Source organism: Chelonia mydas, chromosome 3, assembly GCF_015237465.2.
Source record: "Chelonia mydas isolate rCheMyd1 chromosome 3, rCheMyd1.pri.v2, whole genome shotgun sequence".
Taxonomy (NCBI): Eukaryota; Metazoa; Chordata; order Testudines; family Cheloniidae; genus Chelonia; species Chelonia mydas.
In genome coordinates this window covers 140,989,695-141,004,678 of record NC_057851.1, presented here as the reverse complement: position 1 = coordinate 141,004,678, position 14,984 = coordinate 140,989,695, and the positions used below count along the sequence as shown (strand labels likewise).

General features: G+C 39.6%; 1 protein-coding gene across 18 annotated transcripts in view; it reads left to right on the top strand.

Annotated features, from left to right (window-relative positions):
- The window catches only part of HEATR5B (HEAT repeat containing 5B), a 93,525-nt gene that overhangs the window by 15,118 nt on the left and 63,423 nt on the right, over positions 1-14,984 (top strand). For 17 of the 18 annotated variants that reach the window (XM_043543405.1, XM_037895426.2, XM_037895425.2 and 14 more), the window contains 5 exons: positions 1,602-1,759; positions 9,049-9,298; positions 11,523-11,678; positions 13,052-13,302; positions 13,757-13,868. In XM_043543405.1, coding sequence (XP_043399340.1) covers positions 1,602-1,759; positions 9,049-9,298; positions 11,523-11,678; positions 13,052-13,302; positions 13,757-13,868 — 927 coding nt within the window. Of the gene's footprint in view, positions 1-1,601; positions 1,760-5,523; positions 8,392-9,048; positions 9,299-11,522; positions 11,679-13,051; positions 13,303-13,756; positions 13,869-14,984 lie in introns of those variants that run through there. The other variant, XM_037895430.2, reaches the window with a different exon arrangement.

Here is a 14,984-nt window from a genome sequence, read left to right as displayed (position 1 = left end):
AAAAGTCATGGACAGGTCATGGGCCGTGCATTTTTGTTTATTGCCCGTGACCTGTCCATGACTTTTACTAAAAATACTTGTGACTAAATCATAGCCTTACCCATCACAACTGTAGCCTGATCCACCTTGTAAAATGTGTAGTTGCTGGAATACCCCCCTATGTCATCCTCTGCCCCTTGTAGACAGATATTGCGATAAATATGTAGAAGAGTAAATACCTAGTTTAAGGTTTCAGAGTAGCAGCCGTGTTAGTCTGTATTCGCAAAAAGAAAAGGAGTACTTGTGGCACCTTAGAGACTAACAAATTTATTTGAGCATAGCTTTCGTGAGCTACATCCGATGAAGTGAGCTGTAGCTCATGAAAGCTTATGCTCAAATAAACTTGTTAGTCTCTGAGGTGCCACAAGTACTCCTTTTCTTTTTACCTAGTTTAACAATCTCAGAATAATGAGACCTAAAATACTCTTTTTGTTACCTTTTAAAAAAAAAAAAGCTTGAAATCACACATTCAAGTCTGTCTATGGTCAGATTTATTGGCTTCATCATTCTCAAAGGGGCATAGCTCCACAGCCGTAGCACTCATGGAAGATGTAATGTAGGCAAGGGTCAGACTGGCTTAGGCATTTTTGCAGTTGTTTGATCTAACCGTGGCAGTCAAAACACCTGAGCCTTGTCTATGCTAAAGCCTCCGCTGGCACTACCACAGGTAGGTCCAAAAAATTTCTAGTGTAGGTGGAAATTATGGGTCCAAAAAATTCCTAGTGTAGACAAGACTTGAGAACCAGATTTTGATCTTTCATATGTGCACTAGTATGTTGCCTTATGTAAGAAAAAGCTGCTATTGTGCATGCATGTGAAAAGACAGTCATGAGTAATTTAAAATGTGTGAATTTATAGTGATGCATATCTCTCGATATTGAAGGTTAGAATTAGGTCCGTATATCTTATTTTATTTTCTCTTACTTACTTCCTCAACCCCCACCATCACCACACACATAAACCTGAAACATAAACACTTTCAAATGGGGGAGGATTCTATTATTTTAAAAATAAGGCTTTATTTATGAACTTACGTTATATGGCTGAGAAGTACTGAATGTGGCACCCTCTGCAGATACCAGGTTTGTTCCTTCAAAATGACCACAGGAATTGCTAGGGAGAAATGCAGAGTGCTTCTTTTCCCCCAAACCATGTTACCGTGGGGAAACAAGAGGCTAGACTTGGCCATCTCCCTTTATTTCAACTGCGTTTCCCTCTCCCTTCGAGAATTTGCACATCTGGGCATAGACCTTTACTTTTGTATATTGATGCTGGCAGCAGTAGTTTGAGACAGATTGGAATGGCTTGATCCTCATAGTTTTATTTTACTTTTGCTATGGCAGCTGTGTGAGCGTCTTGGTGAAGAGCATAGGTGGGAGTCTTCCACTGAGAATTCAAAAGAATAAAAATGTTTAAAAAAAAAAAAAAAAAAAAAAAAGGATTTTAAACTGGATTCATGGTAGCAGGAGTGATGTGAATATTTAATGGTGGGTCTTAAGATGGCTAAATTGTCTTGTTTTAAAAAGTATATAATTAAATGATTACTGTTGTCTTTCCAAAAGTGATGCGTCAGAATGTGAAGCGGGCTACACTGGAGGAAGTCTTAGAACTTATGGCCACAGGATTTCTTCGAGGAGGGTCAGGATTCCTAAAAAGTGGTGGTGAGATGTTGAAAGTAGGAGGGTCTGTCAATCGGGAAGTGCGAGTTGGTGTCACACAGGTTTGTGATAACTATTAGAAGTTTTTTTCCTCTCATGTTTTCTGAAAATGTAGTAACAATATATACCCTGGAGCTATTAGCCCTGTTTGGGGAAAAATGTGACTATATAGGCTTATTAAGTTATTGTTTTTGTATTTGTCCCAAAACAGTAGGATTGCATAAATGTGTAATGCACTTTCTTAATTTGGCAATTTGTATAAACTTATATATGAATTCAAGTTGACTTGCCTGTTGTTCACCAGAGAGAATTACATTAGTTCCATGCACTACATAAACATTACTATTATTTTTTAGCTAGTAGTACTGGCTGACTTTTGAAAGCTTGCTTTTTTATTTATTTATTTATTTATTTTTTAAATTAGGGAATAGACAACTACAGATTAGAGTTTGCCATGTATACTGGATATATGAAAAATATCATCCAATCACAGTGTGCTAAGGGTACTCCTTAAAACCATTTGAAAAATGGATGATTCAGAATGCAACTTAACTTGTATTTCCCCTAGAGAGAACATTACTACTGTTCTGTGATCTGCATTGGCTACCAATTGATTTTCTGGATAAAGTTTGCAGCCCTAAATCGTTTGGATCCTGGCAACCCTGCTAGACCATCTCTATTCCCTCATGTTACTGTAGCAGCTGAGATCTGCTGAGGTACTCAAGGTCCCAGACACCTGGTTTAAAGCAAATGGAGCTGGGCATCAGTATGGGTCCCCAACTCTGACATACACTTCCTCCTGTAGTCCGTTTACTAGAACCCTGATCTGTTGAGGCTCAGTGTGCAACGCAAGACTCATTTGTTTTTCTCCAAGGGTCCTCTGCATATTCCAACTCTTTGAATGCTCCAACCAGTGCAGCCTGAGTTATGGAATTCTAGCAAGCAGTAGCTGTTGGAGTGTTCATATGCCTCCCTGCTCAGTGAACAGTGAACGTTCCAGGGTGAGGGCATAAAAGGGGGCTGGCTCTCCAGCTGGTTCAGTTCCATCTAGCCATCACCAGCTGCATGGATTAGGAACTGCTCCAAGGTGTTCCTAAATCTGTAGCTAGTTTGATCTAGTTAGTCTAGTAATTAATAGTTTTGGTATTAGTATCATAGAGTAAGTTAGTTATAAGTTTTTTTGGTGCAAAGGGGGTGGAACCAAAGACTAAAACCCCCAGAGATTCAAAGGTGCATATCATGTCTGACTGTGTTTCCAGCGTCCGACGCACATGCCAGATGTCTGGCATGTTGGAATGGGGGACACTCCCCATTGGAATGCAACTGTGAGCAAAAAAGAGAGAGTCAGAACAGCCTTTGAGGAATTTTACTATGAGAAGCTTTGTCATCAAAACTATCCGAAACCAAGCAAATGCAAGGTTCATCGCAGAGACCAATTTAGGCCCTGAGCGAATCTGCAAGGAAGAAAGATAAAGCTGCCTCCTCAGTACTCAGCACTGAAGGAGCCGGAAACAGGAAGGATCTGAAGAGGGAAGCCTCTCCTACTGTGATGTCAGCCTCTGTGTTTTCAGAGCCAATCCACAAGAAAAGGACTCAGACATTACAAGGAGCATGAATGCTCTATCCTCGCTGGTGCCAGCCTGTTTGAAAAGAGCCAGTCTGCAAGAGGGTCTTCAGGGAACCTACTGCATGTACAGATTCTTGTGGTAGAATCAGGAGATGTTTTTCTTCAGATCCAATTCTGTTGGCTCCAAATGAGCCAGTTTCATAAATTAAAGCTAAGGAAGCAGTGGTTTGAGGGAAAGATTAAGGATCTTAACACAGCACCACAACAAATAGTAATGGTGTGGGTACATTGATTGGGTCCACCTCTGACTCCGTCAGCGATTAATCCTTGTGTTGCAATTGAGCAGGACCTGGACATTTTCTTGGCACCAGTTCAATTGGATGTTTCTGCAGGGACTAGATGGAGAATTGAAGAAGTCAGGATTTTTCCATTTCTCCTGACACCTGAGGCTCCTTCTTTGCTAAAAAACTGACAAATTGTACCAATTCCGTCAGGAAGGTCTTGCTTTGTTCCATTCTCATTCCTCTTCTAATTTGTTAGTAGAGGCTGCAGTACTCATGTCGAAGGGTACACAAGTTCACTCTGCTGATAGAGAAAGGAAAAGACTGGGTATGTCTGGGAGGACAATATCTTCTTCAGCTCCTTTACGTTTGTGAGTAGTAAATTATGAAGCTGTCGTGGCTAGATATCAATATCATTTATGGGGAAACTTTGACATTCCTGAATCCACTACCAGAGGAGCATAAAAGATTAACAAACGCTTTTTTAGTAGAAGGGCAACATGTGGCTAAATATTCATTTAGAGCAGCATTTGACTCTTTAGATGCATCAGCTAGAGCAATGGCTTCAGCTGTTGCATTAAGAAAACATACTTGGGTTAGATTAGTGCGTCTTTCTCAGAAGACAAGGATGAAATTTGAGGATCTTCCCTTTGAAGATGGCTTGCTTAGTGCACAGTCAGATGACTTGCTAGGGAAAATGAAGAATAACAGATCTACAGTTAGACCTTTGGAGTTTAATACAACAAGATCATCTGCAGTTCCATTTTTCCTATACCAGAGACAATATCCACTTTCTTCGTTGTTGGTTCCTTACTCCTATCAGAGGAAGAATTATTATTACCAACCTCAACATCATTCCTCTCAACAACAACAGCAAAACAAAAAGAGGTCATTTAAGTATCGCAATAAGAAAGGCAGTCTTCAACATCATTGTCTTCTGCAGTTCCTCCAAGATCACAGAGTTGACAAAAAGTTACAGCTACAAGTCAGCCTTGTTACATTCTGTTATCCTCTGTTTGGGGAACCACCTGTCCCGTTTTTACCAGCAGTGGGAATTAATAACATTGGGCAGCTGGATTCTAGAGATTATTGAATGTGGTTATTTGGTACAGTTCAAATCCCTTTCTTCCACCAACCCCTCTTATTAGGGGGCTTATTCCTTCACTCGTCTACTTCCCTAGTCCTTCTCGCATGAACAGAGAGCAACAATACCTGAAGTCCAAAGGTGCAAACAATTCGATGTTTATTGGGATGAACTTCCAGCAAGCATGATTCCAGTTTCCTTCCTTAGTGTCCTTCTTCCCAGCTCTGACACCACAGAGCCTTACCTGTGTCCCCGTTCCCATTTCCCCCCTTAGCAAAACATGATTCCAGTTTCCCACTCCCAATCCCTGTTCCCATTCCCCCCCCTTACTTCCTGATTGACTGCAGACTATATAGTAAAACTTGAGTTCTGCTTAGTTATACCTTAACCTATCATTTTACTGAAATTTAACTAACCAATCCTAACATATTGTAACATTATTTAACCAAGTATATCCCACCACCTTAATTAGTTTACACCCAGCAAAATTAATTATACAGCAGACAGAAACAATCACAGAACCAGACAGAGACCATGCAAATAAACAATAGCAAAGTGGGAACTATAATGACAAAACAATACAGAAGTGAGGATTTCACAAGTACATCTATTGATCAGTGAGTTCTTGTCAGACAGGATGCTATCAAACTAAGTTTCCTTTTACATCTTCTAGGCATTTCCATTTCTCCGGAGGCGATAGGCATTATCAGGACAGGATTGTATTCCTAACAGCCCAATAGCACCTTATTTCAATGTGACTAGTTTGGAATGTGAGGATGTGACCGTTCGCTTCCCAGCTTATGCCTGCCAAAGGCCTTAGCCTAAGAACAGGGCTTCAGACTGTCACAATAAGAGAAGGCCCTTACACCGGCAGACAGTGATTTTGATTCTTTCTTTTATACCTCTATAACTAGCTAAGTGATAAGAATACACCTAAATTAGAGTATAGGCCTTTACAGACAGGCCTGAATATCTGTATCCTAACACCTCTCCCCTGTTCTGTCCTCAATGAAGGACCTGGTTCATTTGGGTTTGCTCAGAGAGGAGGTTGTTCCTATTAAAGAGTCTAGTTTCTGCATGTTATCTCTAACTTCTATAATCAGTTCTCTGTGCCTTCAGGAATGGTTTGCAGCTCTGGATTTAAGATGTGCATTTCCATATTTCAGTACGGCCATTTCACTGGAAATATCTGCGTTTCATTGTAGGAGAGGAGTATTTTCATATAAGGTCCTCCCTTTCGGTTTTTCTACAGCCCCGAGAATGTTTTAAAATGTCACTGTAGTAGCAGCATATCTGAGAAAGCAAGGGATTTATGTATATCCCTTACCTTAACGACTGACACCCTGTCGAAAATTTTGTTGAAGAGACCCTGTTTCATGTAAAACAAATATGTTTAACTTTTTCCAGTCTGGAATTATGTATAAATTGGGGAAATATCACTCCTAAATCCAACTGAAAGGATCCCTTCCCATAGGGATCATATTGGACTCAGTTATAGCAAAAGCCTTTCTTCCAGAAGAAAGGTTTATAAAATTAAAATAATCTTTACATCTCCTACTGCAGTTTCCTCAACAGCCAATGCTATTTTTCCTCTGTTTAATGGGTCTCTTATCATCAGCTACATCAGAGACCCTGCATGCTAATCCTTGGATGAGAGGTCTGCAGCACTAGCTAGGGAGAAATTACAAACCAGGCGTAGACAATACACATTGCAAATTGGTAATTCCACAGTAAGAGTTAGCAGCACTGACGTGGTGGACATGCAGTCTAAATGCGATGAAAGGTATACCATTCAGTTTCACTATATGCCATCAGTAGTAATTACCTCCAGTGCATCTACTCTGGATGGGGGGCCCACTTAAACAACAGTATTGTGGTCAGGGGGCACTGGTCACCAGGAGAAAAGACACTTCATATCACCGTGTTATCTGAGCGCAATCAGGCTGGCTCTCAGATGATCCCTACCTCAGGTCAGACACAAAGTAGTTCAGGAGGTAACATACAATGTGACACCATTATATTAGCTAAACAAACAAGGTGGAGCTCATTCTCTACAATTGGGCAAATTGCATCTTTGGGATTAATATATAGAACAAGGTGTTCACCCAATAGCGATTCATGTATCGGGGAACAAAACTCCCTTTTAGACCACCTGAGCAGGTCGACCTGTCCAGTGCACGAGTGATCTTTAAAGGAAAGTAGTAACGCACCTCTTCAGGTTGTAGGGGAAGCCTGTAATACACCTTATTGTATCCAAAAACAACAACAAGCATGCAAGATTTTTCTCAAGGGCAAATGGCCATGGACTCAGTATCAGTTGAGTTTCTAATAAGTTGGAGTCAAGGCCTCATATGCATTTCCCCCAGTTCCTTTATTCAAAGAGTGATAAAGTAAAACAAGACAGAGCCAGGGTAATTTTAATAGCACTAGCCTGGGCCAGACAACAGTGGGAACTGGACTTGATTCACGTTAATCAAACCTCTGCTGTTGGCACCGGACTTGTTGACACAACAATGAGGGAAGGTCTGTCACCCGGATCTTCAGTCTCTTCATTTAACAGCACGGGGAGTTAGACTGTGAGATTATTAGAAAACATAAGAGGTGTGAAATGTTCGGATAAATTCAAGGAAAGAGTCCTGATGAGAAAGTGATGGTTATAAATGAAAAAGGCTTTTGTTGTGGGTTTCCATGTATGATATAGATCCTTTACAGCACCTGTTAGTTACATATTGGAATATCTATTGTATCTTAAGAGAAAAGGTCTTTCGTTATTTTCAGTGAAGGTTCACCTTTCAGCCATGTTAGCATAGCAGGATCCTGTGGACAGTAAATTGGTCTTTACTCATGATGTGATTACAAGATTCTTAAAAGGTCTTAATAATCTCTATCCTCCAGTCAGGCATCCTATCCCATTTTGGGATTTAAACATAATGCTTTCACAATTGATTAAACCTCCCTCTGAACTGTGGGAAGCTATATGTTGTTCCATCTGTCTATTAAGACAGTATTTTTGTTAGCTATTACTTCTGCCAGACATAAGATGGCTGCTGTTTTTGAGAGGAATGGTAATAATAATAAATGAGGTGCATATCCTAATGGCTGATCCATTATGTGTTGTTTTTCATAAAGATAAAGTAATTCTTTGTACACACCCAAGGTTTCTACCAAAGGTGGTTCAGATTTTCATATAAACCAGTGTACTCTGCCCCACCTCCTCCTCCTCTCCCCCAACCTCACACTCAAGATGGAGATACTAGATTATATACACTTTCATTAAACACTGCTCTTCAGATTTGGAGTCTAGGTCTGATAAAAAATTTGGCAAGACAGTTTTACAGCCCTTGTTCAATTAGGACTTTGTGGTCCCAACATCTTGGACTGGAATTACTGCTTGTTAATCTATCCCAAGAATGAAAATGTGCAGAGGACACTTGAAGAAGAAATTTAGGTTCCTTACATGTAACTGAAGTTCTTTGTGGTAGACTCTGCATATTCACACCCCCTGTCCACCTTTTCCCACTGCTTCGGAGTCCTACTTACTGAAGGCCTGGGGCCATAGGGGAAGGAACTTAAATGGCTGGAGCTCCATGCCCCTTTTGTACTCTCACCCGGGAACATTGAGCATTCACTGAAGAAGGGGAGAGGATGTGTGAGCACTCCCAACGTCTACTGCTAGCTAGAATTCTGCTGTTCAGGCTGCACCCGTGGGAGCATCCCAGGATGTGCATATACGGAATTTATCTTGAAGAACTCCAGCTACAAGTAAGTAAACTTCATTTTTCCTAGGCTTTTTTAGGGAGTGGTGGGGTTTCATGGTAGATGGAAGAATAACAGCCATAACCTTTTTTATGACTGTGCAACACAGTGCTTTAAAACATGTATACTTATTTTTGATTATATAAATATATAACACATTGGCAATCTGGTTTAAAAACAAAGGAGAAAAGCACTCTTTGAATATATTTTGTACCATTCATATGGCAAGCCTATATAAATATATTGTCAACTTATTTCACATGATTAAAACGTTTCTTCCAAAGGGACATAGTGATGTGAAAGTACATGGCATTTGCAGTGATTGGATTACAGCTATTCTCTTGCATAACATTAGGCTTTACTGAATGCTTTTTCTTTTGTTTGGTCAGTTCACAGCAACTTTAGACATTTGACCAAATGATCAGTCCTCAGTGTTGTTGTTTTTTTAACTGGATTAGATGATTTATAACACATTCACCATGCTTGCCATTGTTGAGAGTTTTAAAAAAAAGAAGAAGCCAGCAACACACAAAACCCTAAAAGTGCCTTTTTGTTTTTTTGCTTTGACTAGACTTTCCTCTTATCTTCCTAAAGCCTTCTAGCTTGAATAAATATACCCTTTTGTTCCCTTTTGCATTGAATATATATATCTTGTATTTGCAGGCATATGTTGTCTTTGTTACAACGCTAGGCGGACAGTGGTTGGAGCGCAATTTTGCTACGTTTTTGTCCCATGTCCTGGATCTGGTGTCCCATCCTCGTGCAACTCAGACTCATGTAGAGGCAGTATACTCTCGAAGATGTGTGTCCTTTATCCTGAGAGCAACCGTAGGCAGTTTATTAGGGGAGAAAGCACAGATTGCGGCTGCCAAAGATATTTGTCAAGCCATTGGTAAACAAATGAAGGCAGTGGGTAAGAAACTTTTTTCTTTATTTAGGAAACAAGTGGAGCAAAACTTTAATAATGTGTTTTCTCTACTAGTGAATGATTACTGCAGTTATGCTGTTAAACTACTCAGCTGTTTTTTTTCCTCAGTCAGTTTGCAATGTCAGTTTGCAATGTCAAAGGTATCCATACTAAAAATTTGGTTCTACTCTGAAGAGTGATTCTGCGCAAGTGGCATTGTGGAGAGTGGCATTTGTCATCTAGTTTACAAGTAAAAAGATTTTTTTTTTTCAAAGTGCTATCCCAGAAAATTGTCTTATGGTCTCTAAAAATGAAGCTGGGTTCTTTCCTTCTTATGCATTATTACCTCTACTAATCACACAGGTCATATTAGGCCCTGAAATAAACCCATGCATTCTTCCTGAAATCTGTTTTGATTTTACAGAGCATATTTTGGAGACAGTGGAGTTACAAAAGATAAATGTAGCCATAACTTGGCTTGCAGAATCTTTAATTATTCTTGATTGTGTCTGAGAAGGAAAGATTCAAAGATCCCATGGAAGGTTTTACAGAGCTGGCAATTAAAATAAATCATTTTACTTATAAAATGAGAAAATTTGAGCTGGAGATTGAGACAGTAAACTGGAACTGCACAGTAACATTTTCACAGAATAATTTTTCCAGGGTACAATGTCCTAGTGAAAACTACAGTTAAGATTATATCAGGAATTTCATCAGAATTCCTGTTTTTCACGGTCATAGCTGTCTGAAAAATTCTCCTTTGGGGGATGATACTTCTGTCATTGGTCTCATCTCAGAAGTTACTTCCCCACCATAGTTAGCAGAAAATCCCCTTAGAAATTTTAAATTATTGGAAGAGCAATAAATAATTTTTTCATAATTTTTGAGACATTTGATTTTTGTTCACCAGTAACCCAAAAATGGCTGAACAAAGAAACTCCAGATTTTGCATTTCCTTATTTTGTAATCACCCCTTTGTTAGATTTGTGATGTGATGGAAATGAAGTTATGTGACTGAAAAATCACTTCTGAGCATGCTCATTTGTTGTCTGTCAATATTTGAGTAGATGTCAATGTCCCCTCTGGTGTCCCTAAACCTCTGACAGCTAGAAACTGGGATTAGATGACTGGGATCAGGAAGGAATTTCCCCCAGAGTCTGATTGGCAGAGACCCTGGAGGTTTTTTCCTTCCTCTGCAGCATGGGCCATGGGTCACTTGCAGGTTTAAACTAGTGTCAATGCAGGATTCTCTATAATTTGAAGTCTTTAGATCATGATTTGAGGACTTCAGGAACTCAGCCAGAGGTTATGGGTCTATTACAGGGTGGGGGAGGTTCTGTGGCCTGCAATGTGCAGGAGTTCAGACTAGATGATCATGATGGTCCCTTCTGGCCTTAGAGTCTATGAGGCGATGGATCACTCGATAAGTGTTCTGTTCACTCCCTTGGAAGCGTCTGGCACCAGCCGCTGTTGGAAGACAGGATACTGGACTAGATGGATCGTTGTCAGACCTAAATATGGCCATTCTTATGTTTATCACAATGTATATCTTCTTTGCCTAGCCTGAATAGCCTAGGGCTGCTGCTGAGATAAGATGCAGGAGGAAGAGTTGAAATGTCTCACTGAAACACACAGAGCAGAATGCCCCAAATTACATTACTGACTTTTTCTTTTATCCCATAGTTACTGGTGTGATTTCTTTTTTGTTATAAGCCTGATTTTTGCAACCCCTCACATACACGTACATGCAAATTCTTGAAAGAAACAAAATCTAAAACGCTGCATAAATATATTAAGATTACATTTTAATAAATTTATATATATATATGTGTGTGTGTGTGTATATATGTACATAGGGGTGTGTGTGTGTGTATAACATGTCCATATTTTCTCTGTAGTCACCTTTGCTATTTTAGAACTGCTCAATTTCTGAGCTAAATGACTTTTGTTATTATTCTAGTATCCAGAATAATTTCTGTCATTCATTGTAAATGAGGCTTGGTTGGACTATTTACTTTGGCTTTTGCTAATAACCATAAAGGTGTTACATTTTGGGGGGATTTTTTTGCCATGTCATCGTAGGTAGAAAACTTGTGGTTGCATTTGCATTTTTAAGGCTGTTGCCAAAACTAAATAGTCTCTATCCAGCTTCTGTAGTGATTCTTATCTGTATTCAAGTGTGATTCAAGTGACAAAGTTTAGTAAGATACTTGCTTTTCTTCTTTTGCAGAAGCAGTTGTGAATGATACTAACGGCGAAAATAAATCAGGAGCTGCTGACATAGCTGCAAGCCAACATGTGATGGTGTGTGCCCTTCAAGAGCTGGGTAGCCTGGTTCAGAGCCTGAATGCCACTGCATCTCCACTCATACAAGAACCCTCCATAGGTATGTGGATGAAGCTCAGCAGCTCTATATAGCAGTTCATAAGACATTTTGAGTAGTTATATGAAACACGGTTAAAATCTGGCAAAATATAACGGATAAATAACCATTTTAGAAACAAGGTGTCCCTGAGTATCTTCCTCAGGGTGAAATTTTTTAAGAAAGTTAATTGAAAATGGCCTAGCTGTTGCTGAGAAAAGGGAAAATAAGTTGTTTTGCTCATGTTAAAAAAAAAAAAAAATTCTTAAAGTGGTTTTGTTGAAAAGCTCTGGTGCCTCCATGCTTTGTAGCAAGGGGAGGGAGTTGTCTTTGTGCCAGGGATGTGCCTTTTGCTGTTCCCAGGAAAAACTGCCCAAGTTTGGCCAAATTATAAGCCTTTGAAAAATCTCAGCTTGCACATGTTCAGTGGAGAGTTGTTAGCATTTAACAACAGGTAGATTATCTGAAAAATGTCTGTACTGAGCATGCTGCAGTGTAGGGACTTTGCATGATTTCCCCTGCAGTTGCTTCTCTTAGCTACTGAGGGGGTACTGTGGCGTTGAGCATAGGAACTAAGGGCAAGGATACTCACTCCTGTGCGCTCAGTGCTCCCCTTACTGGCACCCAAGCACTGAGAAGAAGGAAGATGCCTGACTCAAATACAGTGGGGATAAGAGCTGGACGTGGAGGTGATGGAGGGAGTATATTGGGACGTGGAGCCTATTGGAGGAGACTTGGACTGCCAGGTGACAGAAAAACTGGGAAATGGTGGGGGAAGAGAGACTAGGGCTGGCTGGGAATGGACACTGGGATGAGGAGCCCAGGGGAAGAGACAGGCCCTGAGTACATGAGGAGGGTGCTCTTGAGACTAGGATGAAGAGTCCAGTGGTTAGGGGAGGGGAGAAGACAGGACTGGGAAAGGGGTAGAAGTCTATATGACTCCTAGAGCACATTCCTATCCAGAACCTGGAATGGATCCCAAGATTTCTGAATCTTGCTGTATCTCTGTTGTCATTAAATATTTGTGAAACCTACTGGCAAAATGTCTCATCCCCCTCTAGTGGCTGTTTAGGATGGCAGCCTACTGATGCTCTGTCACCTTGAGTTCGAGTGTCAGAGGCCTGTACTGTGGATCTAAAGGTTCCAGTCCTCCTGATAAACTATTTGGGGATCAGTATGATGCCATGTGATAGAATTTATTTCAGTTTATTTTTTAAACATGTAGGAAATAACACACACAAAATGATGTTAAAAGAAAATTAAGATTGTAAAATCAAGCACTCAAAAGTTAGGAAACACCAGAATTAAGGCTGCCTCTGCAACATTCAGTTGGGCCCCTTGTATAGATACATTGTGATAGTCTTTAATTACATGATCATGTATTGTTTTTTTCATAGGGCTACTGGAGACGGTAACCTCAGTTCTTCTTCATCCAAGCATGGCTGCTCGACTAGCTGCTGCATGGTGCTTGCGCTGTGTAGCTGTGGCATTGCCTTTTCAGTTGACTCCATTTCTGGATAGGTGCGCTGAAAGGCTCAACAATCTGAAGACCTCACCAGAAGCAGTTAGTGGCTACAGTTTTGCAATGGCTGCTTTACTAGGTGGAGTGCATCAGTGTCCCTTAGGTATTCCTCATGCAAAGGGAAAAGTGAGTTGATGATGAAGAACGTTTAATCTCTGGAATTGTACTGTAGTGAAAGATATTTGTACTGAGAAATAAATGTTCCAACTGACTGTGGGACACTGACCCTTAAAACATCGTTGAAACCTAACTAATGACTGATAGAGAACAAAAGTCATTTTTGGTGTGCTTTTAGTTATTGTTTCACAGCTTTGTTTTCTTGTTGTGATTTCATTAAATTCTGTTTCAAGAATTAATTGATAACACAGACAAGTTGACTATATAAGCATTGCGCATACATAAGAGTAGATAACCTGCCTAAAAAGTAATCTGGTCTTTACAAAATGTAAGATTGTTTGTTTGTTTATTTGAGAACATTTTAACATACAGTAGAGCATGTGTAATAGGTTACTTTGTGGCACCTTCCTTAGCTGATTTAACTTCTGTTTGAAATCCATTACTCTTTGTCCTGTTGTTGCAGATGGTAGTCAGTATTGCTGAGGATCTGTTACGAACTGCTGCTCAAAATAGCAGACTGTCCTTACAGCGCACTCAAGCTGGGTGGCTTTTACTTGGTGCACTTATGACTTTAGGTTTGTACAAGTAGTTGCTTTTTATTTTAGTTATATTGTTTTAATTCTTGTCCAGCATTTCTGATGTATCTGTTTTGGTAAATACACTTTGTACTGGAGCAATCAAAAATCTAGCACAAGATTATTTATTCTAGGAGGAAAATTACTCTGTTTGTATAGCATCATGTTCATAATTCAATAGTTAAATGTTCATTTATCCCTTTTTAAGTTAAACTGGAGTGGTATACTGATGCTTTTATATAAGCTGAATTACCATAGCAGGTCACAACATTTTTCTGTTTAGTTCTGCATTTAGCAATAGCAAGTAGCTGATGCCTTGCAGGAGGGCAAACCCCTCCCCCCATTCTATAATTAATGTGCCTTACTTAATTATGTAATGCTTTGATAAATATGAGATATGATTACCCATGTCAGTATCTCATCTCTGTGGAACAGTATAAATAATTATAACTGAACGACAGATCTGAATGGTCTTAATTATCGAGTTGTCTTTTTAAAATCCAACCCAATATTTGGCTCTGACCTTTTGTGGCAGTGCATTCTGCAGATTGATCATACACTGAGAGGTTTTAAATAGCCTCTCTTGAAATTTTAGTGGTCCAGTAACAATTTTCTAGTTTATATTATGACACAAGGTGAAAACGGGGCAGATCTCTGTTCACTGCTCTCAATCAGGTTCCCTCTCTAGTCTATTCTTTTTGCTCCAAGTAATCCTGGGTTTTGCAAATGTGTTGTCATATGCGAGTCTTGAAATACATCAAACTATCTTTGTTGCCCTTTTACGGACTTTTTCTGTTCTTTTCTTTTTTTTTTAAAAAAAAGGAGCTTGCAACAGTGGATTTTATGCCCTCCAGAACTTTTTCTAAAACTTTTTGAAAAACTTACCATTAAAGCTAGATACTTCCAGTTAGTTTTTTTGTTTGTTTGTAATGTGAACAGGTTAGCTTAGTTAAAAGAACATGTCTTGCTCCAGCTGAGAATATGATGAAAAACAAAAATGGAGATTGGTGGTAGAAATCACTAATGTATTATTATAAAACATCCAGGTTTTTAAAGGGACATTGTCAACTTAAATTTGCCCCCAAATTTAGCATTTGTATAAACAAGACTCCGCAG